Raw genomic sequence first — 25,304 nt, 5'->3', positions numbered from 1 at the left:
CTATAATTACCGATACACTTGCCTGTAATTATGTATCCAGAAGGTGTTTCAGTTGCAGTGAATGGTTTATCATTGCGGTGTATTGTGATGTCATTGTTGCAGAGTAGAGTTTTAAAAAACGAACCATAAATCCATCCATATTGTTTTTCAGGGTGGTGATGGTATCTTTCACTTCCTCTTCTTATCTTCCTCTTCTTATATGGGTGCCTTAAGGAGTTGCAAATTCTCTTCAGTTAACCTTTGGCATGGATGTATTTGCAAATTTTTGCTCTGTCTCAGTGACACCTGGATGTTGTGATGAATGTAGAAATTGTCTTGCAGTTTCAGGTTCAGACGTTGCTGTTTTATTAGTATATTTGATGACTGTCTTTTAGCTAAATTGGCAATAATCTTGATGGTTTGTTGGCAGACTCAGGCTATCATTGTCTCTCCGAATTACTGTATTTTTCCAGCTAGAGCCATTGGCACGTGTGAGATGTAAGTTGAGGTACGAGTTTGGAGAGGGGGCGGGAATGAGGGAGGGGTGACATATTGAGGTGTGTCGTATGCTGATTGGCTGAGGGTGAGGTGTGGCACATAGAACATCCACACCTCTTCCCATACATATGTGAAGTTTTCAAGTCTTGGTTTACATATTTCAGTAGAGTCTATATACTATTAGTGAGATATAAGGTAAGGTAAGGCTCATAAGACAGCTCTTATGTTAGTTGTATTTTCCCTTAACTGTGTCAGGTTTCATAGGTAGTGTTTTTAGTTGCAGTGAATGGTTTATCATTGCGGTGTATTGTGCTGTCATTGTTGCAGAGCAGAGTTTTAAAAAACGAACCATAAATCCATCCATATTGTTTTTCAGGGTGGTGATGGTATCTTTCACTTCCTCTTCTTATCTTCCTCTTCTTATACGGGTGCCTTAAGGAGTTGCAAATTCTTACTTTTGTCATGGATGTATTTGCAAATATTTGATCTGCCTCTGTGACAGCTGGATGTTGTGATGAATGTTGAAATTGTCCTGCAGTTTCAGATTCAGATGTTGCTGTTTTATCAGTATGTTTGATGAATGTCTTTTAGCTCAATTGGCAATAATCTGGATGGTTTGTTGGCAGAGTCAAACCATCATTGTCTAGCTTTCTTTTTGTATAAGAACTAGTATGAAAGAGGCATCCCAGCCCATGTTAGATCAGCATAAACAGTTGGGCCTGATGAACATTTACTGTTCCCAAGCCTAATCCTGCGGAAAGCCATCTAATTAGATTTTAATTTGACCCTGACCTGTTTTTAGGAGGTCATTTAATTATTGTTTGATTTTATACCAACGTTATATATTTGATGTTAGCCACCCTGAGCTTGGCTTTGGCTGGGGAGGACGAGATATAAATAAAAGTTTATTATTATTATTATTTGTCAGGGGTTCAGGGAGAGAGGCACAGAGCAGGCAGGAGACGGACAACGATTGGGAAGAGTCCGAGGACAGCGAGGAGGAGGATGACAAAGACTCCAGGGATTCCATGAGTCTTTCCAGCGAATCAGAGGATTCCCAGAAGGGGGCGCCTGTGGTCAAGACAAGGGGAGCCCCAGGGGGAGAGTGTCAGGAGCAGGGGGCCAGCAGGGGACCCCAAAGTGGCAGCTGGGAATCAGGACCAGCTTCCCCACCAGAGCGCAGCGAAGGGGGGGGGAGGTTCCAGTATGTCAGGGGAAGCAGCTCCGGCAGCAGAGAAGGAGGAGGGGTCAGAACAAGCCATCCTCCCGGAAGGGGAGGAGGGCAGTGAAGGGAGTAGTGTAACTGTCAAAAGGAAAGTTAGAAGTTGGGCGCGCGCGCCAAGTTCAAATGTGCAGGCGCGCGGAAGAACAGAGAGCCCGGAGGAGGAGCCAGGTCCCAAAGCCCGCAGGAGGGAGGGAGAGCCATCGGGAGATTCAGCGTCAGGGGAATCCAGGAGGGGCGGAACTCCAGCGGGCAGAAAGACCCTGCAGAAAAGGAGAGACAGGAGGAGGTGGAGCAAAGCAAGCATCTTAAACTGGTGCAGGGGAGGGACTGATTCAGAGGGGACTTCAGCGGTCTGAGCGTAACAGACGTGGGGCTGCGCGCCGCTACTGTGGAACAACTAATGGACTTCAATAAAGACCTTTGTATATAAAGAGAAACTGGCATTGGTCCTTTGTGAGCTGGGACCTGAGGCAGCCGTGACATTATTATTATTATTATTATTATTATTATTATTAGTTAAGGCATGACTGCAGGGAGGGAGGGGTGAGGGAGGATTGTGACATCATGGGGTGTGCCGTGTGCTGATTGGCTGAGGGTGGGGTGTGGCACCTAGAACACCCAAACCTCTTCACATACCTTGTGCCTGTAATCTTGGCCATAGGGTGGGACACCTGCAGCCCACCTCATGCTGCCCCTCCCTCATGTTGACTGGGTCCTGCCTGGCAGTTTTTCTAAAAGACAGAATCAGACAGGAAGAGAGCAGCTGAATAAATTTGCTCTTTTAACACAGTACGCTGTGTGGGCTACTTATTTAGACATTCATCCAAGTGCCTTTACCGAAAAGTCCGTGTGTGTCAACTTTGCATTTAAAAATCTTGCTCAAGCATTCTCTGTGTGCTAAGGTCAACTTCTGCTTTTGTCGCAAATTCCTAACTGCTATTCGCCACGATTATGTATTCATCTTGCGGTTCTGTGTCCTCATAGTCTTGCGTTCCTCCTTGATATCCCCTGTATTTAATCAGAAAATGCTTTATTTTCTATGTGAATACGTGCATTTTATTCTGGTCCTACAACAGCTGCCGCAGATTGGGTCAATATCTTCATCAAACCAAGGTCTAGTTCCTGATCCAGCATAGAATCATAGAATCATAGAGTTGGAAGAGACCACAAGGGCCATCGAGTCCAACCCCCTGCCAAGCAGGAAACACCATCAGAGCACTCCTGACATATGGTTGTCAAGCCTCTGCTTAAAGACCTCCAAAGTAGGAGACTCCACCACACTCCTTGGCAGCAAATTCCACTGTCAAACAGCTTTTACTGTCAGGAAGTTCTTCCTAATGTTTAGGTGGAATCTTCTTTCTTGTAGTCTGGATCCATTGCTCCATGTCCGCTTCTCTGGAGCAGCAGAAAACAACCTTTCTCCCTCCTCTATGTGACATCCTTTTCTATATTTGAACATGGCTATCATATCACCCCTTAACCTCCTCTTCTCCAAGCTAAACATGCCCAGCTCCCTTAGCCGTTCCTCATAAGGCATCGTTTCCAGGCCTTTGACCATTTTGGTTGCCCTCCTCTGGACACGTTCCAGTTTGTCAGTGTCCTTCTTGAACTGTGGTGCCCAGAACTGGACACAGTACTCCAGGTGAGGTCTGATCAGAGCAGAATACAGTGGCACTATTACTTCCCTTGATCTAGATGCTATACTCCTATTGATGAGGCCCAGAATTGCATTGGCTTTTTTAGCTGCCGTGTCACACTGTTGGCTCATGTCAAGTTTGTGGTCAACCAAGACTCCTAGATCCTTTTCACATGTACTGCTCTCAAGCCAGGTGTCACCCATCTTGTATTTGTGCCTCTCATTTTATTTGCCCAAGTGCAATACTTTACATTTCTCCCTGCTAAAATTCATCTTGTTTGTTTTGGCCCAGTTCTCTAATCTGTCAAGGTCATTTTGAAGTGTGATCCTGTCCTCTGGGGTGTTAGCCACCCCTCCCAGTTTGGTGTCATCTGCAAATTTGATCAGGATGCCCTTGAGTCCATCATCCAAGTCGTTGATAAAGATGTTGAATAAGACCGGGCCCAAGACAGAACCCTGTGGCACCCCACTAGTCCAGACCCCATGAATTCCTGTATGACTCCTGGTCCTCTGAAGGTCAGGGAGAGGGGATTGGGGGCAGCATCTGCGTGGGTGACAAGGCCCATCTAAGGGGCTGGGCTTGTTTTGCAGTCTCTCCTTTTTTCTCCACCCCAGTTAGGCATTTAAAATAAACATGTTGATAACAACAACAATTTATTTATACCCCACCCATCTGGCTGGGTTTCCCAAACCACTCTGGGCAGCTTCCAACAAAATATTAAAATATAATAATCCATCAAATATTAAAAGCTTCCCTAAACAGGGCAGCCTTCAGATGTCTTCTAAAAGTCTGGCTTCTCGCAGAGAGGGAACCGCCAGAAGGCCCTCGGTGCTGGAGCTCAGTGTCTGGGCAGAACGATGGGGGTGGAGACGCTCCTTCAGATATACTGGACCAAGGCCGTTTAGGGCTTTAAAGTTCAGCACCGACACTTTGAATTGTGCTTGGAAACGTACTGGGAGCCAATGTAGGTCTTTCAAGACTGGTGTTATGTGGTCTCGGCGGCCACTCCCAGTCACCAGTCTAGCTGCCGCATTCTGGATTAGTTGTAGTTTCCGGGTCACTTTCAAAGGTAGCCCCACGTAGAGCGCATTGCAGTAGTCCAAGCGGGAGATAACCAGAGCATGCACCACTCTGGCAAGACAGTCTGCAGGCAGGTAGGGTCTCAGCCTGCACACCAGATGGAGCTGGTAAACAGCCGCCCTGGACACAGAACTGACCTGCACCTCCATGGACAGCTGTGAGTCCAAAATGACTCCCAGGCTGCGCACCTGGTCCTTCAGGGGCACAGTTGCCCCATTCAGGACCTGGGAGTCCTCCATATCTGCCCTCCTCCTGTCCCCACAAAACAGTACTTCTGTCTTGTCAGGATTCAACCTCAATCTGTTAGCTGCCATTCATCCTCCAGACACTCACAGGACCTTCGCCGCCTTCACTGGTTCTGATTTAAAAAAGAGGTAGAGCTGTTGCAACCTACTTTGGAGGCCACTCACCTACAAAAGGACAGAGTTCCTGCTCAGCAAGGAGCCTTTGGGTGCAATGAAGGAGAAGTGACTCATTTATCCTTGCAGTTTATTAGCTTAGCATCGGGTTTTAGGAAAAACTCTTTATCCTTGCAGGAGGAAATGCTCACTTGCTCCTACTCTGAGAATTGCATCCTGCACACCTCTGGGCAAATTTGGGGAGGGCGTGGGGTTCACGCATAGGGGGAAGCAGTTCTGTTGCACAAGTGTAACTCTTTGTGTTATGCCATCCCGGTGATGAAAAGCCAACTGTCACCTTTGTTGCTGAAGTTTCCTCTTGCCCAACCAAGGGCTGTGCTCACCTCTCTCTCTAACTGAGGGTTTAAATCTTGGCCCAGATCAGCCACAGCATCCAGACTCTTCTGCCAGTTGCATCAGGAACAGCACCATGAAAGCCAGGCTCTTCCTCGTCTTCTTCCTCATGGGCCTCCTCACCATCTGTGTTGAGCTGCCGTCTGCAGCTGGACAACAAGGTAAGGGCAGAATCCCAGGCCAGCCAGGCTTCCTTCTCCTCTGGTGGTGTTGACCATCTGCACAGCCTTCCTCTGAACCTGCTCCAACCTGTCTCCACCCTTCTTAGAGTCCACCACCTTCTGGGGAAGTCTGTTCCATTGTTGAATAATTCTTAACATCAGAAAGCTCTGCATAATAATAATAATAATAATAATAATAATAATAATAATAATCCGTATTTTTCGCACCATAGGGCGACCGGACCATAGGGCGCACCTAGTTTTTAGACGGGGAAATCAATAAAAAAAAATCTCCCCCCCCCAGCCCCAAAGAGCAGAGTACAGGCTGCACACAACCTCTCCCTGCCGGAGGGGTTGCACGCAGCTATGGAACAAGCCAAGGCAGTGAGCGGGATCCATCCCACTCACTGCCTTGGCCTCCTCTTTAGCCCCACGCAATCTCTCCCTCCCGGGAGAGGCTGCATGAAGCTAAAGAAGCCATAGCCCCGTATAGCCTCTCCCTGCCGGAGGGGTTGCGCGTGGCTATGGAACAAGCCTGCATTCGCTCCATGGGACGCACACACATTTCCCCTCAATTTTTGGAGGGGAAAAACTGCGTCCAATGGAGCGAAAAATACGGTACTATTATTATTTATTTATATCCCACCCTGCCCAGCCGAAGCCGAAGCTGGGCTCTTGTCATTTGAATCTGGAGCAGCAGCAGCAAACCAGCTTCCTTCAACTTCCATGTGACGGCCCTCCAGATATTTGAGAATGGTCCACATGTCACCTCTCAGTCTTCTCTTCTCCAGGCGAAAGCTACCCAGCTCCCTCAACGGTTTCTCACAAGGCTTGGTTTCCAGCCCCTGGGTATGTTTAGCCTGGGGAAGAGAAGCCCCACACTTGACCTGATAGCCATCTTCTGATATCCAAAGAAGATGGAGCAAGCTTGTTTGCTGCTGCTCCAGAGGTGGGGACCTGAAGCAATGGATTCAAATGGCCAGAAAGGAGATTCCGACTCAACATTGGGGAGAACTTTTTGGTGGTCAGAGCTGTTTGACATTTTAGGGGTGCCAGCACATCTCTTAGGCTGGCCACTGAGGACTGTGTTGGTGTCTTTGTGATAGATAGTTTCATCTTCCCATATGATCTGGTTGAGCAGAAGGTGGAAAGGCTCACAGCATTAGCCGTCCAGTAGATACTGAACTGGGGGACGCTGGTGGCACTGTGGTCTAAACCACTGAGCCTTGGGCTTGCTTATCAAAAGGTCAGTGGTTTGAATCCCCATGACGGGTGAGCTCCCGTTGCTTGGTCCCTGCTCATGCCAACCGAGCAGTTCGAAAGCACGTCAAAGTGTAAGTAGATAAATAGGTACCACTCCGGCGGGAAGGTAAACGGCGTTTCCGTGTGCTGCTCTGGTTTGCCAGAAGCAGAGTGCTTGTTCTGGCCTGAGATCTGTATTCCGGGGGATGGACGCTCAGCTCACGGGCTTCATTGCTTGTGGAAAAGAAAACTTCCACAGCATTGTGGTGTGGGAGTCATCTTTCTCTCCTGCAGTGCGTCCTGGACAGTGTCCTCCGATTAAAGGCCCTGGCACATGTGCAATCTCCTGTCAGAGTGATGAGTCTTGCGGCCCTGGGAGCAAGTGTTGTAGTACTGGCTGTGGATCTGCATGCAAAAGAGTCGTTGAAGGTGAGAGAAGCCAGCAGGTGCCAAGCCCATCGCTCTCTCCAGGAGAGCAGTAGCAGGAAGACACTCAGGCCCAGCAGCTTGGCGTGTTGGAAGGGAGCAGTGAGTCCTCTCATTGGCCATGGGTGATGGAAGGCGGGAGGTTTGTTTCTCACCAAATGATTGGCTGGTATAGCAGTGGCGTATTCGGCCTCCTATCACAGGTTCTCCGTGGTCTAGAAAGTTCCTTTTCAAAAAAAGGTCAGAGAACCTTTTGGCCATGTGGGCCAGGTATTTCTCTCTCCATGATCCCAAGGGCCAATGGTGACTTGTGGGTGGAAGAAACCGCCTGCTCAGTCATCCCACTGTCCTAGTGACATCAGGCAGATTGGGGCCTCGTGTCAATCATGCAGCACGTCCACGGCAACCGGCTGGGAAAGGTCTGCTTCCACCTGCCCTGCACCTCCCGTTAGATTTGGCATCAAGCGCAGGGCAGGTGGGCAGGAAAAATGGGGAGGCCGAGGTACCTGGAGGCCCCCCACTCCTGTTTTAAATGAGAGCCAGGGTTACAGGAGAACATAGGCCCCAGTGGGCATTGTTAGAACCAGGATAGAATCCAGCCCACCGGGGAACAGAGCCCCCTGAGCAAAATGCAGGCCAGGCTTGTATTTCTGACCACAACCACTTGCGTCGAGGCCCCCACCCCCATACCACTCAATCTTCTTGCGGTTCCTGCATTGCTCACTTTTGGATTAGATGACCTTTGGAGTCCCTTCTAACTCTACAATTTTATCGTGCCAATAAATTACAGAAACATTCATTCCGTTTCTCCACAAAGATTATCCCTTGTCTGCCCTCTTTAAAACATTTGTTAGCTCGATCATGCATACAGTATTCCATACCTTTATATTTTAATCTTCCAAAGCCCAAATTCTCATTCTCACCCCATGGATGATGGCCCAGGGGTTGTACCCCTTTTCACTTCACTTACCAACTTGCCCCCACCCAACCCCCATCCTCTTATTCAACTGCCCTCCCCTGATATTTCACCAAACCTTACACCTTGCACCGTGACACCTCACCATTACCTGTCTAGAGCTCACTATACCACCCATACTTTCCTTAGGCCCCACTGCCCTATCCTTAGAAGCATTCCGGCAGGTCCTGCTTGCGCTGTTGGCCCACCAGCATCTTTCTCCTCCCCCCCCACCTCGCTTGCCAGCACTGCTGTCATGGCCCAGCAGTTCTCAGAAGTTATCACACTGTAGCTCACAGCATTACCTGTTGGCAGCCAAGCAAAGTGCAGCGTGATGACAACCTTGCCTTTTTATTCTATATCAAGATACTGCATTCTTTCAAAGCGCTGTGTGGAGTTTCCATTTTCATTCCACTGCTTGCTACCCATTGAAAACCAAATCCCCAGTAGAGCATCTCAGTATGGGAGTCACCTTTTTCTCTTCCAGTACATCCTGGACGGTGTCCCCGGCGCACTGGACCTGGGCTTTGTGTGGAAAGCTGTCAGGGTGATGCCTCTTGCTCACCTGAGCAGAAGTGTTGCAGCAATGGCTGTGGCCATGAATGCATGAGAGCCATTAAAGGTAAGAGAAGCCAGTGGGTGCCAAGCCCGTCACTCACCGCAAGGCCCCCAGAAGAGTTGTGGCAGGAAGGGAGTTAGGCCAGGAGCTTGATGTGTTAGAAGGGAGAGGCAACTCCTCTCGTTGGGTAAGGAGGAAGTGATTATTCCCCACCAAATGATTAGATCAGCGATTCCCAAAGGTTTTGAGTCGTGGAGCACTTCTCAGGAGAGAAATTTTTTATGGAGCACAGTTGCCTCCCTGATGCCAAAGACACATCTTTATTTATTTTTATTTCCAATCTCTTTGCGGAGCCCTTGGAGATGCTTCACGGGGTACCAAGCGCTCCGTGGAGCCCAGTTTAGGAACCGCTGAGTTAGATGGCATAGCAGCTGCACACTTTGCCACCTCTCTTGGGTTCCGCAAGGGCCAGCGGCTTGTTGTTTTATTTAAATTCTGTAAATGACAGCTGGGGAGACGAGCTAATGGTGACGATGAGCACGGCTAATTAGAGTGCTGATAAAGCTCGTGCCTGTGTCCACAATCGCTTGGTTATAATCCACCGCACAATACAGCACAATGATTTTGTGTTGATGGTTTCCATGGCTGGTTAGCAACCAACAGGCATCTGGGATGAGTGACCTGCATTGTTAAACTATGGCATTCGTTCCCCGAATAAGTAATGATGGCCACTAACTTGGATGGCTTTGGAAGAGGGTTAGGCAAAGGATGCTTTACTAAATGTGCCACTGGCCTGATCTAGGGGCTCTTAGGTTCTTCTGGGGCCTCCAGAGGCAGCCTATCCAGAGGTTCTTGGGGACACCTGGCTGCTTTGAGAGCAGCATGCTATTCTAGATGGTCTGATCCTGCTGCCAGGCTCTTCTGACGCTTTCTCTTCTGTCCTAGGGTAACCTGGACTCCAGAGTGGATGAGCCCCTCCGTGAGACTCCTCACCTTGAACAGGCACCGCAGCCGACTTCTCTCTGGCTTCCTTGGGAGCAGGAGACTGTGCAGTGGCCTGAAACCCAAGGCTCACCCAATAAAAGTGATATGAGTTTCCCATGAACCTTGGTCTCCGCCATCAAGTTACTGGGGAGAGAAAGGAGAGGTTACTGGTCTGCTGCGAATGTATAGCAGTGTGTAAACGGGATGGCCTGCTGGTCTCTGGGGAAACTGGTTCAACTGGAAGGACTTACCTTTGGAGAAGCCATGCTGGTTCTGCTCCACCAAGCTTGTTCTTCTTTAGGCTTCTTCATTCTATCTTTAATAATGCTCTGAAACACACGCTAAGGAAATCAACCCCTAATTTCCCAGATCCCCCCTGGTTCTTTTTTTAAAAAACCAAAAAACCATGACATGTCCAGTTAAGGTCCAGGGGCTAATCTTAGGGACAAGTTACATATATATATATATATACTTATGACTTCACATTTGCATTCTTTAAGCACTCCAGTGCCGGGATTTGACAGGGGAAGTAGCAGGTATTGTTTCTCTGGGCTGAGCTTGCTGTCTGGGTAATTGGTCCCGCCCACTCACATTTTAAATCATTTTTATTGATTTTCCAATAAAAAACATCCAATTAAATATCCAATCATAATACTTCAATTAAAAAACTAAAAAACTAAAAAAATTAAAAATATCAAATTATAGTCCAAATTGTACTCTCTTCATCCTGGAGAAGAGTGACTAGTGGGGTGCCACAGGGTTCTGCCTTGGGCCCGGTCTTATTCAACATCTTTATCAACGACTTGGATGATGGACTCAAGGGCATCCTGATCAAATTTGCAGATGACACCAAACTGGGAGGGGTGGCTAACACCCCAGAGGACAGGATCACACTTCAAAACGACCTTGACAGATTAGAGAACTGGGCCAAAACAAACAAGATGAATTTTAACAGGGAGAAATGTAAAGTATTGCACTTGGGCAAAAAAAGAGAGAGGCACAAATACAAGATGGGGGACACCTGGCTTGAGAGCAGTACATGTGAAAAGGATCTAGGAGTCTTGGTTGACCACAAACTTGACTTGAGCCAACAGTGTGACGCGGCAGCTAAAAAAGCCAATGCAATTCTGGGCTGCATCAATAGGAGTATAGCATCTAGATCAAGGGAATTAATAATGCCACTGTATTCTGCTCTGGTCAGACCTCACCTGGAGTACCTAAACATTAGGAAGAACTTCCTGACAGTAAGAGCTGTTCGACAGTGGAATTTGCTGCCAAGGAGTGTGGTGGAGTCTCCTCCTTTGGAAGGTCTTTAAGCAGAGGCTTGACAACCATATGTCAGGAGTGCTCTGATGGTGTTTCCTGCTTGGCAGGGGGTTGGACTCGATGGCCCTTGTGGTCTATTCCAACTCTATGATTCTATGATTGTATGATTGTATTTATTAATTTCTTGGGGCTCCCCATGGTCTAGATCTCTGGAGCAGATCTAAAACATCTTAGTCCTGCTTCTCCTTGTTAGGTGCTTGTTAGGACCGGACGAACTCCACCTGCCCCCCCCTCCAGTGTGAGATTTAGTCTTTGCCTCACAAGCACATGGAAAACAACCAATTTGATTTCCCTCTTTCTGCTTTTCCTGGACAAAGAAGGGTTTGCAGGAAATGGATGTGGGGCACGGAAATCTGTCAGGGTCCTTTGGGAAGGCGCTGCTCCTGCCTGCAGCCATTTAGCAGAAGGAAAGAGGGGTTTGAGGAGGGGGAGGGGGCAACAGCGCCAAAGGCCTTGGCCGTCTCCCCCTCATGTCTGCTCAGGGCAGCTCCTTCACCAGTAAGAGCACCCACCCAAGGTCCAGGGGCTGATCTTAGGGACACGTTACATATATATATATATTTATGACTTCACATTTGCATTCTTTAAGTACTCCAGTGCCGGGATTTGACAGGGGAAGTATCAGGTATTGTTTCCCAAGCAGTAAAGGAAGCCTCTGGGCTGAGCTTGCTGCCCAGGTAATTGGTCCCGCCCACTCATCTAATTAGCGAATTGTGAGCAGGCATGTGCCCCCAGGGGCGGGATCACCCTACCCTTCCGGTATATAATGAAGGCCTGTGGCTTGCACTACAGCCATGTTTCCTTGGCTCTCCCACCCTCCCTCCCTTGGTATTTTAATGTATTTTTTATCTTTGTTGGAAGCTGCCCAGAGTGGCTGGGGAAGCCCAGCCAGATGGGCAGGGTACAAATAAAATAATAATAATAATAATAATAATAATAATAATAATAATAATAATAATAATAATATTGTTTCACTTGTTGCTCTGCTAGACCTTGCTATGGCATAATCCGTTGCTGTATTCGGGTCCAGGTTGGAATTTTCCCACTTGGAAAATGGGCTCCAGCCCTCTGGTTTTCGCCATTCTCATAGCAGCTTTGGCGGTTTGGGCATTTCATAGCCGTTTGAACTCAGGGTGGGTAGGGGGTTGTTTCTGCAAGACAAGCTGCTGATCACCTGGTTCCCCCTGATGCCTCCAATGGACCCCCTCCCCACAATTCCCAGAGCTGCTTTACACTTAAAATAAAAAAATTGTGTGTGCGATGGGGAACCTGCCATGATACGGGCAAGGGTCGTGTCTGACCAGGCATTCGATTTGTGAATTTTTCAGTTTGTGAAGGCAGGAGGAAGTTGGGAGTTGGGGCCAAGGTCTTGTGAGTTTCTGTTTGCCACTGTGCAGTGCTTTGGAGTCACAAGACTCTGTTTTGCATTCCACACATTCCAGACTGTTGGAAGTCTCACAGAAGACAGATGTGATGTTTACTGGTTTCCTGTTCCTTTGTTGTTCAGTTGCTCTCTGCTCTCACAGAGAGAGGACGTATTTCTTTTCTGTCTGCATAGCTTAGCAATAAAACTCTTTAGCCATGTAGCTCATAAATCTCATCACTTCTGCTGCTTTGATTCTCTGCGTAATGGGAACGTGCTTGGAGCCTTATCAGAGGCTCAGGTCGTTAGTTATCGCCGGAGGCGATTCCGAAGGACTCAACCGGAGAAGGAGTAGCTCAGTCGTAGCGGAGGCTCTGACAGGTCTATTGCCTCCTACCCCCCACCCCATCTCCCTTTTAATCTTTGAAGCAGGTTAGGAAAGAAGTGTGAGTCAGATAGCTCCTCGGGCCACGTGAAATCCAGCCAAGGGCTGTGCATTTCTGAACATTCCAGGCATGTCACTTGTGTTATCTGGGGAATCCTCCGCACTGTTCGACTTTGGAGGAATTGCTGAGATAATGCAGGGTGTGGGGTGTGAGTCTTGTCCAAACAGGCCTGTCTAGGGCAGTTTGAAAGAGAACAAGGGGCCCCATCCTGGGGCAGGGCTCCTTAGCCTCTTGGCCACTATGCTACACAATTTCAGTTTGCTCACAAGGAACCAGGGTGCTATAGGGGGGCTGTTATCTCCTGGCAGATGCAGCACTCGTGCCAGGCTTTGGAGGAATGGCAGGGAGATTCCAGGGGATGGAGGGTGAAATATACTCTGCCGGGGGAGCATCCTGCAGGTCTCACAGGAGAGGAGATTCTGGCTACACTTTAGGAAGAATTTTCTGACAGTAAGAGCGGTCGGACGGGGGAACGGACGACCTCAGAAGATTGTAGACTCTCCTTCCTTGGAGGTTTTTAAGCAGAGGCCGAATGGCCGTTTGTCAGGGGTCCTTTAGCTGTGATTCCTGCATTGCAGGGGTTGGACTAGATGACTCATGGGGTCCCTCCCGACTCAATGGTTCTGTATGCAAATGGTGGTTCACAAACAGCAACAACAGCAACCCTACAGTGGCACTGGCGGGTTCTTTTTATTAATGCCCAACACACATGCAGAGCCAAACATGCATACAGATTTTCATATGCCCAAGAGGCAGCTGGTTTCAGGGGGTCGCTGGCCAAAGGGAGCCAGAAGCATTTTAGGATTGCTTACCGGCTCTTCCTTTGCACGCCTGGAGAGGGGGTCTTGCTCAGAGCTGTGCTTTGGGCTCCGGATTCCGCCCTCCTCCCCCGCTAATGGACTGTGGATGCCTCCATCTCTGTGGACAGGATGAACTCCACCTCCCCCCTCCAGTGTGAGATTCAGTCTTTGCCTGTGGAAAGGAGGTGTGAGCCACCCCCCTCTGGCTGAGATCCTGCAACTTTGCAGCTGCACTGAGCTCTTGCTTAAAGTGGGGGACGGGGGTGTGTGTGGTGGTCTAGCTGGGTATTTTGACCCAGGTGAAGCCTCCAGAGCATGAGTAGGGAAACTAAGGCCTGGGGGCCGGATCTGGCCCAATCGCCTTCTGAATCTGGCCCGCGGACTGTCCGGGAATCAGCTTGTTTTTACATGAGTAGAATGTGCCTTTTTATTTAAAATGCATCTCTGGGTTATTTGTGGGGCATAGGAATTCGTTCATTTCCCCCCAAAAAATATAGTCCGGCCCCCCACAAGGTCTGAGGGACAGTGGAATGGCCCCCTGCTGAAAAAGGTTTGCTGACTCCTGTTCCAGAGGGACGCCAATGAGACTCCCAGCCTGTGTGTGGTGTGTGTGTGTGTGTGTGTGTGTGTGTGTGTGTACAATTGCACATGGGAGTGTGTCCCAAACTGGGTCTTTGACTCGGGTGAAACAAAGTCTGGTTTTGCCCTGGTTAAAGCAAGCCTAACTGGGACAGTTTGGGAAGGGAAAGGGCATGCCAGAAGCAGTACCACAGGAGGCCAGAGGGAGGCAGGAGAGGGCAGCTCCCCATCTGGAAGACAATGTACCCCAAATGGCTGCACTGGATTTTTGGGGACCCTTCTGGGACTCTTTCCTGCAGAAGCCCCCCCCCCAATGCTGTGTTCTGGACGGAAAGTCTTCAAGTCCACGGCCAGACCCAACAGTCCTTGGAGTCTTCCTTTAGGAGGTGCTGGATGTAGGGGACCCTAGAAGAGAAAGCTGAGTGGTCAGGGGGGGTTGCTGTCCTTCACCCTACCAGGCCTCCCCACAAAAAGCACAGAGGCTGACCCCCCCACGGGCCTTTGGAGCTGTGCCCCTTCCTCTTATTTGTTTGTTTGTTTATTGCATTTCTGTCCCACCCTCTCCTCCAAAGAGCTCCGGGTGGTCTGCATGGTTCTCGCCTTCTCCTTCAATCCGCACCACAACCTTGCGAGGTAGGTTAGGCCGAGAGGCAATGAAGATCACACCCTGTGAGCTTCATCCTAGCTGAGTAGGGGATTTGAACCCTGCCCTTTACCAGGTCCTGGTCGGACACTGTAAACCCTGCACCCCGTGTCTTCCCCCAGGGGTGCCTCAGCTAAAAGGAAGCAGTCAGCTCCACCACCACCAGCAGCAGCCCTGGTCAAGGAGCAGCTGGTCTCCCCTCCCCGTCTTTTCACTCTTGTCAGGGAAGAGTCCTGAGCACCCATTGGGGACCCTTCCTCTCTTATCGAACCCACCAGACTATCTGAGGGAGTGCCGAGACCCCTGCCCCAAAGCCCACCCGTTGCACTCTTCCGAGGCCAATGGGGGCCTTGCGTGATGGATCCCCAGGGCAGCTGAGTCAAGTCCCTCAGCCCAAACAGGCAGCTGGAGCAAGAGAGGTGGAAAAGCAGTGGTTTTAGCTGCAATTCCTGCATTGCAGAGGGCTGAGCTAGATGACCCCTGGGGTCCCTTGTGACTGTATGAGCCTCCTGAGCTTCACCTGCCAGGGGTGCTGTTATCAGAATTTTTAGGTCATATATATATATTCCTAAACGTACCAAGCAAACACATATATACCAGTAAATATATAAACCACATGTCCAAAACCCACAGGAAAAGTCCTAAAGCCAGTTTGACTCTTTCAGTCACCTCAAATATTTCTCTGCAAGTTCAAAGGAAATGAAGAACCTCCCCATTGTCTCTGTCCTCACAAATCCTGCCTTAAGGGTATATTTAAGGTGTGAATAGGGTGAGCCTGTGACTTGGCTCAGGAACTAAGCATTTATCATTACAAAAGACTGGCCAGGCTCCCCAGGTAATCCAGTCAAGTGAACATTAACAGGTAACCTGGCATACAAGGTAAAAACAATGCACTCAGATTTCTGTTGTAGACCGCCTTTTCTGTGATGTAGGTATGATGTTTCTGGGGGTGGTCTCTGGCAGCTTCCTCACCTGGCCTGCCCCCTCCTGCCTTGGCACCTTGGGGGACGTTGGTGCATTCCATGGAGAAACCCGAGAAACAGCACTTCTGGTCCCCCTTGCACTGCCAGTCGTGGGTGCAGGTGTCACTGCATGGCTCTCCTCCTCCTGAGGGCGCCTTCCGTTGCACCAGGGGGCATTTCCCAGGCTTCTCTAAGAGACACAGAGAGGCAGAGAGTGAGAGAGGGCACGAGTCTTCTTGGCACAGGGCAGATGGAGTTTCAGGAAGGAACAGATTGTGCATGAGCCCAAAGTGTTTCCCAGGACTGTGGCTGGACGAGAGACTTTGAGCTGGGGTGGCAGATGGGGATAGGCGGAAGAATAAGCAGGCAAGATGGCATGTTTCTTTCCTGTGAAGGGCGTGTGCTAATGGAAATTCTCTCGCAGACACTAATGGATTCCATCTGGTAATGCATGACTGAATCACGTCTGGCTAGTTGGGGATTTGGGGTGAGCCTCTGTACTTGAACCCCCAAAAGGGAATTTTCTCCCACAGGTTTCCTTCCACCCAGGGCTGTCTTAACCATAGGTGCCAGGGGTGGGGGGCACCTGGGTGCCAGGCTCTCAGGGGTGCCAGGCTGAGAGTCCGGGGCCTGAGAGTTGAAGTCCAGGGAAGAGCTCGCCCATCGGTTGGAGCACTGCAGCGGGCGGGTCTGCACCATGAGTTTGGGGGCGAGTGAGCTAGCGAGGTGCTGAGGTGGCCGGCTGGAGCTAATGTAGGTCTTTTAGGACCGGTGTTATGTGGTCTCAGTGGCCAAATGCCTTAAAGAACCTAGGAATTGAGACAGACTGCCCCTGGACCTGAAGGTTCCACCAGAACACCAGAAGAGCCCGGCTGCTGGATCAGGCCAAAGGGAGGCCACCTAGTCCAGCATCCTGTTCTCCCAGTGGCCAGCCAGATGTGCCAGATGTGCCACAGAGTCCTGTGGGGGGCTTCAGCCTGGCACATGCACATCAATTGATCACCCCCCCAACTGATAGAAGCAGCCGAGTCTGGAGCTGATGCAGCCTTCAGGAGAAAGACCTGATGCCCTGGCAATGGGCACCCCTTGCATCTCTTCCCCCGGGCCACAACAGGGGAAGGGCCTGGGTTTCAGTTTTGCTGCCTCCCACCATGTATGGTTTTCCCAGTAGTGATGTATGGAAGTGAGAGCTGGACCATCAAGAAGGCTGGTCACTGAAGAATGGATGCTTTTGAATTCTGGTGCTGGAGGAGACTCTTGAGAGTCCCATGGACTGCAAGAAGATCCAACCTCTCCATTCTGAAGGAAATCAGCCCTGAGTGGTCACTGGAAGGACAGATCCTGAAGCTGAGGCTAAAATACTTTGGCCACCTCATGAGAAGAGGAGACTCCCTGGAAAAGACCCTGATGCTGGGAAAGATGGAGGGCACAAGGAGAAGGGGACGACAGAGGACGAGATGGTGGGACAGTGTTCTTGAAGATACCAGCATGAGCCTGACCAAACTGTGGGAGGCAGTGGAAGACAGGAGTGCCTGGCGTGCTCTGGTCCAGGGGGGCACAAAGAGGCGGACACGACTAAACGACTCAACAACAACAACTCTGTAGGCAGAGCTGAGCCATCCTAGATAGCCACTGATAGCCTTCATGAAACGACTGCCAGAGACACTGAGTCAACAGGGTGCAAGCAAAACAAAGCAGGGTGCTGGATTAGGCCAGTGGCCCATTTGGTCCAACATCCTGTGGCCAACCAGATGCCTATCTAATCCTCTTGTAAAGACATCCAGGTTGAAGGTCCTTGCCGCTTCCTGTGGGAGAGAGTTCCTCAGTTTAACTGCACTGCATGAATAAAATTGGTCCTGCCCCAAATAAGAGCGTAAGAAAAGCCCACTGGATCAGGCCTATGGCCCACATAGTCCAAAAATCCTCTCTCTCCTTGTAGCTTCCAGCAACTGGTACTCAGATGTATTGATTCCTCTGACTGTGGAGGCAAAGCAAAGCCATCCTGGCTCATAGCTATTGATAGCCCTCTCCTCCATTACCATATTTTTTGCTCCATAAGACACACTTTTTTCCTCCTAAAAAGGGGGGGGGGATATCTGTGCGTCTTATGGAGCGAATGCGTGGTCCCTGGAGCCAAATTCACCATCTGATCACATAGCATGTCCATGGCTATAGCCTACACCAAAAAAAATCACGCATCCACTTTTTTTGTGGTGCAAAAATGTGGTTACAAAGCACGGATCCACATGGATTCTCAGGATTTTTGCATTGGGTAATCCAAACTCGTCGTCAAATCACAAATCATGTCTGTGGCTACAGCATGAACCACAAAAATCATACACCCACTGTTTTGTTCAGAATATTTAATTTCTTGTTTTCCTCCTCTAAAAACTAGGTGAGGCTTATGGTCAGGTGCGTCTTATGGAGCGAAAAATACGGTCATTTGTTGAAGCCATTCAGGTTGGTGGTCCTCACTGCCTCTGGTGGGAGGGAGTTCCATAGTTTAACTATGCACTGGACAAAGAAGGGCTTTCTTTTCTCTGTCCTGCCCCAGGTCAGGGCCAGTTTCCTCCTTACCTTCAATGGGCATCCTGCACACTTGGCTTCCGCAGCCTGAGTCACAGCACTTCTGTGCTCCGGGACAGCTGGCGTCGTCCGTGCAGGAAGAGTCGCACACCAAAGGCGCCTGGAGCTTCTTCAGCAGTGGTGGCGGGCAGCTGCCGGGCTTCTCTGGGAGCAGACGAGAAAGCAGAGAATGAGCAAGAGAGGGTCACATCTTGAGGAGGGCAGGCAGCCAGGACTCTGTGGCCAAGGAAGGTGTGCTGGGGAGGTGGATCTGAGAAGGGTTTGGAGACAGGCAGCTGCTGCCTTTGAATCACAGAACTGCAGAGTGGAGGGGACCCCAACAGTCATCTATGTTTCTGAGCACAATTCAAAGTGTTGGTGATGACCTTGAAAGCCCTAAACGGCCTCAGCCCAGTATACCTGAAGGAGCGTCTCCAACCGCATCGTTCTGCCCGGACACTGAGGTCCAGCTCTGAGGGCCTTCTGGCAGTTCCCTCACTGCGAGAAGCCAAGTTACAGGGAACCAGGCAGGGGGCCTCCTCGGTGGTGGCGCCCGCCCTGTGGAACGCCCTCCCACCAGATGTCAAAGAGAAGAACAACTACCAGACTTTTAGAAGACATCTGAAGGCAGCCCTCTTTCGGGAGGCTTTTAATGTTTAACACACTACTGTATTTTAATACTTTGTTGGAAGCCGCCCAGAGTGGCTGGGGAAACCCAGCCACATGGGTGGGGTATAAGTAATAAATTATTATTATTATTATTATTATTATTATTATTATTATTATTATTATCATCATCATCATTATGTCCAACCCCATGCAATGCGGGAATCACAGCACCTCGGCTGCAGTGGAGCACTGCAGTATCGCCGGTCGCCCACAGCCTGCGCAGCCCTGCCTTGTCTCTCTGTACCACCCAGTGCCCCTTCTTGAGGTTGGCAAGGTCTCACGGTCTGATGGGGTGACTGGACAGCCCCTCTCTCTGTTCTTAATGGGACAGTGACTGAGCCACAGGCCTCCTGCAATCTCTTCCCCAAGCCCAGAAGTCAGGATCTGACTATGGCTGTTCAGCAGGGAAGGGAAGGCACTCTGCCCATGCCCAGAGGCACACACAACTTCTTGGCACTTGGTCATGTTGCAAGGGAGGGCACTTTGCTCCAGAACTGTTTCTGGGGCTCAGGAACCAACTTAAATTCAACCCCATTTCTCTCCCTGGCCCAGGAACAAAAGGTCTCCCGAAAACATGGGTAGATTTGCTCATGTCATCCGGGGTGCATTTGCACCCACCAACTTCGAGCTGAGATTTTATTTATTTGTTATTTCATAAAATCTATACACCGCTTGTTTGTAAACAAACCAACAAAACTCCAAGTGGTTTACCACAACAATGAAACTATTGGAAAGAATCTGGAAGGAAACCGTTAGAAGAATCAGCAGCAATAATTTAAGACATTCACAAAGTTAAAATGACAGTAGACTAGAAACAGATCAAAACTTGCATGAACTTTGTCAACATCTGCTTGCCTAACAAAAATACTTTTAGAGGCTTCCAAAAAGGGTATACTAAATGCACCTGCTTGATATCAACAGGCAGGGAGTCTCAATGTTTGGCGCTGCCACACTAAAATTCCAAGTTCTTACAAGTGCAGAACGGGTACAATGTGGCACTCATAATAGTGCCAGTTCCACCAATCCAAGCAGCCCAAGGTGTGCATCTGGGCAAGGTGATCTTGCAGGTAAATGAAGCGCTTCACCAGTGGCTGGCAAAGCACAGGTACCTTGGCTGGCAGGCAGGCAGATGTGTTTGCAGGCAAATTCACAGCACTTCTCCCCCCCAGTGCACTCGCTGTCCGCTTCGCAGTCCACCTTGCAGGGGGGGTCATACAGCCCATTGGGGGAGGCAGGGCAGAATCCATCCTTCCCTGCAAGCAAGAGAGATGGGGAGAAAGACGATTGAGCACCCAAGAAGCTGAGTGTGAGCACGATCCAGGCCCTCTCCCTGCCAGTCCTGGGCTCTGCATTTTAAGGGTGGGCACTCCCTCCCCCCGGGGAAGGTGTAAGGGGGCAGAAGGCCGTTTGTCCATTAATCCAGCCCAAGATCTTTTGCCGCCCGAGGCGAAGGAGAAGATGGCTGCCTCTCCCAGTTCCACATACAGAAGCCTTTTTGGGATCCTTTGGCTGTGTTTCCTGCACTGCAGGGGATTGGACAAGATCAGAGCTTCCCAAACTTTTCATGTTTGTGACACACTTTTTAGACACGAATCATTTCATGATGCAGTAATTCAGTTTTGCCAGCAAACCGGAGGTTAAACTAACCCCTTTCCGGCCCCAGGAGAAGCGCTGGGAGCATTTGTGTGACACACCTATGCACTGCAGCTGACACACTAATGTGTCATGATGCACAGTTTGGGAAGCTCTGGACTAGATAGACATAGCCTTCAGGATCAGGCCAATGCCCCCCTCTAGTCCAGCATCTTGTTCTCGCATGAGCTAACTGGACCTCCCGAAGGGACCTGAGTTCAAGAACCCTCTCCCCTCCTGCGGTTTCCAGCAGTACCCCCAAACACTTTGGGGTACAAACAGTTCAGGTTATAAACTCCACTAACCCAGAAGTAGTACCTCAGGTTGAGAACTTTGCCCCAGGATGAGAGCAGAAATCGTGCACTGGTGGCACAGCGGCAGCCGGAGGCCCCATTAGCGAAAGCACGCTTCAGGTTAAGAATGGACCCCTGGAACGAATTAAGTTCGTAACCCCAGGTCCCACTCTATTGCTGGGGTGGCATGTGCCAGTGCTGCTCTTCAGTGCCTTCTTGCCACCACTCCCTGACCTTCTCCATCAGCACCTGCCGCCTGAGGCAGCCTCCTCACTCTGCCTAATAGCAGGGCTGCCCCCATCCATACAAGAGGGGATGTTCTCTCCAAGCTTTGCACAGATGCCATCGTATCCCCCCCACAAAAAAAGATGTCTCATATCACATGGAAATCCACACCAGATTCCTAGCCGGGCTTGTGGGCTCGAAGGGACGTTATTCCATCTGTAGTGGGAATGCCCTCAGGTTTCGTTATTCTAGTCTCAAGCATATCAAAATAAGTAAGCCTCCTTTTCTGACCTCCCTGCAACTGAGTATGTGGGCTGATAACACGAACACTTGTCGCTCTAAAGAGCTTTTGACATAGATGTCAGCTGTAGCTATAACAAGATTCCCTGGCGGTCCACTGGAATGTGGAGTTAACCAGGGCTATTGACTGTTTGGCTCCAAAGCGCCCTCTCCTACTGCATGGAGCCCGGACAGCCCCGTGGTTTTCCATGCATCTGAGGGCAATGAAACAATCGCTGAGACGGCTAGAGCGCCGGTGGTGGATAACTCATTCTGAAGCCAACCAGACACGGGTTAGAGCTCAATGTTGAGCCCAGCAAGTGGTGATAGCAATGGTGAAGACTTTCTTCACTGCCTCTATTGCATCTGCAGAAAACAGCAGCAGGAGACTTTTTCAGGTGGTCCTTAATTTAGCGGACCCACCTGCTACATCGGGGCCCAGTACGGGCCACATGATCTCCTGCAATGATTTTGCAAAGTTTTTTGCAGATAAAGTCGCTCAGATTCGGGAAGAGGTAGACACCACCGTGGGAGCAGGGCCAGGGCGGGAGAGTGCTAGAGTCCTGTCTAGTCAAGTTGCGTGGGATCAGTTCCAATTTGTTACCTCCGAGGATGTGGACAGGCTGCTTGGACGAGTGAAGCCAACCACCCATCTCCTTGATCCTTGCTCATCCTGGCTCATAAAAGCTAGCTGGGAAGGGCTGGGCGATGGGCTTAATTATTACTATTAAGGTGCGTCCTGAAGAATATCCCTCTCAACCACTCCCCCCCTCTCCCCCCACCTTGCTTTCCTGATCTTGGAGGGGCCTCTTTGGCTCAGCCACCCCATGGCGGCCTGGAGCAGGGGACCCAGCTAGCATTGCAGGCCCCGCTGGTGGGGAGCCAAGCAGCACATTCCTGCCCCAAGGGGGAAAACAGGCTGGTTCTGCTCTGCTCCATGGGCTGCACAGCTGCTGCAACTCCAGCCCCCTCCCCACCCCAAACCCCCACCTTAAGAACACAAGGAGAGCCTGCTAGATCAGGCCAAAGGGGGCTCATCCAGTCCAGCCTCGTGTTCTCACGGTGGCTCATCAGGTGCCCCAAAGGGAAACATGCAAGCAGGATTCGAACACAGGAGCCCCCCCGGGGGTTTTGCAGGAACTGGGATGCAGAAGCCTTGCTGTTTCCAGAGCCCATCCATCTCCCTCTCCTCCTCCATGATTTGTCTGACCCTCTTCTGAAGCCATCTCTGATGGTGGCTGCTTCCTTCTTGCAGAAGGGAGTCCCAAAGTTTAACTCTGCACTGTGCAAACAATTCCTTTCTTTCACCCGTCCCGAAACTTCCAACATGCAGCTTCATTGGACGTCCACGAGTCCTATTTTTATTTTATTTTTATTTTTTTATAAAAGATTTTCTTGATTTACAAAAGTGTTTGCAATGTCTCTCTCGTATTTTTTCCCCCATGTAACATTTTTACAAATCAGTTGAGACATTAGGAAGAAAAGGGGGAAATTGGTGGTTGTGGTGGTGGGGAAGATGCATATAGTAAGTAAAATGGAAACATCGTCCACGAATTCTAGGAGAGAGGGAGAAAGACCTCTCTCCACTCCCTCCGTGGCAGGAGGAATCTTATAAATGTCTATCGTGTTGCTTCTTGTTCTCCTATGCCTCCTGCTCACCTTTTCTCTAAATGAAAACATCTCCCTCTGGCGCTGGACCTACTCTATGGGGAAGGAGTCTCCTCCTCAGAACCCAAGAGAGGATGGTCCAGCTTCCCTCCCCCCACCCCCGGAGGGGCACCCAGCTCCTTAAGTCAAGCTCTCACCTGTCCTCTCCTCTCCATAATCTGGGGACTGGACGGCAGCAGCAGCGCAACCCTGGAGCAAGAGGAGTCCTGTTAGGAGCCAGAGGACTCCTGCCTCCATGGTGCTCCGGGGAATATCCAGCCTGGAATATCCGGATCTGAGCCACGCAGAGGAGCATTAAATGCTTTCCAGGGCGGGGCTGGCTCCCAGTGACCTGCCTGGCCAGCTGTGCCGGTTCTGCTGAGGGAGCAGCCAGGACTGGCCCAAAATAGCCCTCCTGCTCTGGGTTCTGGGAGAAGCATCGGCTGGGCTGCCTGGTGGGGCAGCAGAAGAGCTCATCCTTTCCCTGGCCTGTAGTGCCCTTTCCCTTCCCCTCTGGGCTGCCCTCCTCTGGGCACACCTGCCTCCTTTGCTCAGCCCAGGGACCGAAGCCAGCACCCCCCACAAAATGACCCATTCCACACTCAGGTGGATCAGACAGCTTGGCCAGGCCAAGGTGGGAGAAGAATTAGGAGCAGGGATGAGAACCAGGAGCGGAACGGAGGGCTCTCTCTTGTGCTCAAATCTTGCTTGCTGGTTTCCTTTGGAGCATTTGATTGGTCACTGTTAGAAGAGGATTCTGGACTGGCTTTTGGCTTGATCTAGCAGGCTCCTGTTATTTCCTTAATGTACCCATTTTTTTTAAAAAAAAGATTTGGAGTGTAGAATCATAGAACGGTAGAGTTCGAAGCGACCCATAGGATCCCTTCCAACCTAGCAGTTCGAAAGCACATCAAAGTGCACGTCAAAGTTCCTTCCCCTCTTTCCTTTTTACTTTCTCCTCCTGTGATGGAACTCCTATTGGGGGACTTCCCTGGCTTTTTTCTGGCCCATGTAGGACCAGTCAAGATAGTTAGCCTTGGTGAAGAGTTGACGTTTTCACCCCCCAAAAAAACGTTTTTGATTTGAGTTTCCATTGAAATGAGACTGCATTTTAATGTTTTAATGTTTTAATGCTGTATCTTAATCTTGTTTTTAAGTTGTATTTCAATCAATTTGTTTTATATTGGTTGTTAGCCGCCCTGAGTCCAGTCTTGGCTGGGGAGGGTGGGTTATAAATACAATTATTATTATTATTATTATTATTATTATTATTATTATTATTATTATTATTACAGTGGTACCTCGGGTTACATATGCTTCAGGTTACAGACTCCGCTAACCCAGAAATATTACCTTGGGTTAAGAACTTTGCTTCAGGGCGAGAACAGAAATCGTGCAGCAGCGGCACAGCAGCAGCAGGAGGCCCCATTAGCTAAAGTGGTACCTCAGGTTAAGAACAGTTTCAGGTTAAGAACGGACCTCTGGAACGAATTAAGTTCTTAACCCAAGGTACCACTTTATTATTATTATAAATAGGTACTGCTCTGGCGGGAAGGTAAATGGCGTTTCCATGCGCTGCTCTGGTTCACCAGAAGTGGCTTAGTCCTGCTGGCCACATGGCCTGGAAGCTGTCTGTGGACAAATGCCGGCTCCCTCGGCCTATAGAGCGAGATGAGCGCCGCAACCCCAGAGTCATCCACGACTGGATTTAACTGTCAGGGGTCCTTTAGAGTTGGAAGGGACCCATAGGGCCATCTAGTCCACCCCGGATGATGCTCAGACAGAGGGGCATGCACAGCAGGTCAGGAGCATCAACTGGCAAAGAGACCAAGGCATTGTGTGGGGCTTGAGGTTGGGGAGGGGGGCAGAAGTATGGGAAGGGAGGCAAGGAGCATCTTCATGTATCTGAAGGGATTCCCCATGGTAGGGGGTGCAAGCTTGCTTTCTGATGCTCTGAAGGACTCCGGAGCAAATTGGGTAGAGCAGGCAAGGTTGCAGGTTCGATCCCTGTTATAGTACAGCTGCATATTCCTGCCTTGCAGTGGGCTGGACTAGATGATGCTCAGGGTCCCTTCCTGCTCTACCACTCTATGATTCCAAATGATGGAACAGGAGATTTTGACTCGATGGTAGGAAGAACTTTCTGATGGGAAGAAGAGCCCTGGAGGTTTTGAAGCAGAGGTTGGGTGGCCATCTTCCAAGGAGGATTCAGCTGAGATTTCTGCAGGGGGCTGGACCAGACAACCCCACGGGGTACCTTATAACTCTCTGTTTCTTTGAACAAGGAAGGAGGAGGCGGCAAATGGCAGCTGGGTCAGGGGGGCTGAGAGAGTCAGGAAACTGATGCAAGCCGAAAGTCAGAGGTGAAAAGGGAAGT

The 25,304-nt window shown here is 50.0% G+C and overlaps 2 protein-coding genes across 2 annotated transcripts; one reads left to right on the top strand and one right to left on the bottom strand.

Moving 5' to 3' along the window:
* Positions 1 to 653: 653 nt before the first annotated feature.
* On the top strand, positions 654 to 9,619 carry LOC309534337 (nigwaprin-b-like). Its single transcript, XM_082226604.1, has 5 exons — positions 654 to 672; positions 5,198 to 5,332; positions 6,869 to 7,003; positions 8,443 to 8,577; positions 9,460 to 9,619. Exons 2-5 carry the CDS (start codon positions 5,248 to 5,250, stop codon positions 9,462 to 9,464), a joined length of 360 nt encoding a protein of 119 aa, XP_082082730.1. The 5' UTR covers positions 654 to 672; positions 5,198 to 5,247; the 3' UTR covers positions 9,465 to 9,619.
* A 3,680-nt stretch (positions 9,620 to 13,299) lies between these two features.
* LOC309535236 (whey acidic protein-like) lies at positions 13,300 to 23,219 on the bottom strand. The gene is made up of 5 exons (XM_082228045.1): positions 23,086 to 23,219; positions 19,961 to 20,104; positions 18,195 to 18,347; positions 15,628 to 15,807; positions 13,300 to 14,417 (listed from the first exon to the last, which is right to left on the bottom strand). Exons 1-5 carry the CDS (start codon positions 23,183 to 23,185, stop codon positions 14,392 to 14,394), a joined length of 603 nt encoding a protein of 200 aa, XP_082084171.1. The 5' UTR covers positions 23,186 to 23,219; the 3' UTR covers positions 13,300 to 14,391.
* Between the last annotated feature and the right edge of the window lie 2,085 nt (positions 23,220 to 25,304).

Source organism: Podarcis vaucheri, assembly GCF_965113315.1.
Source record: "Podarcis vaucheri genome assembly, chromosome: 6".
Classification (NCBI taxonomy): domain Eukaryota; kingdom Metazoa; phylum Chordata; class Lepidosauria; order Squamata; family Lacertidae; genus Podarcis; species Podarcis vaucheri.
Note: the sequence above shows the minus strand (reverse complement) of the source record. Positions and strands in the feature narration are given on the sequence as shown.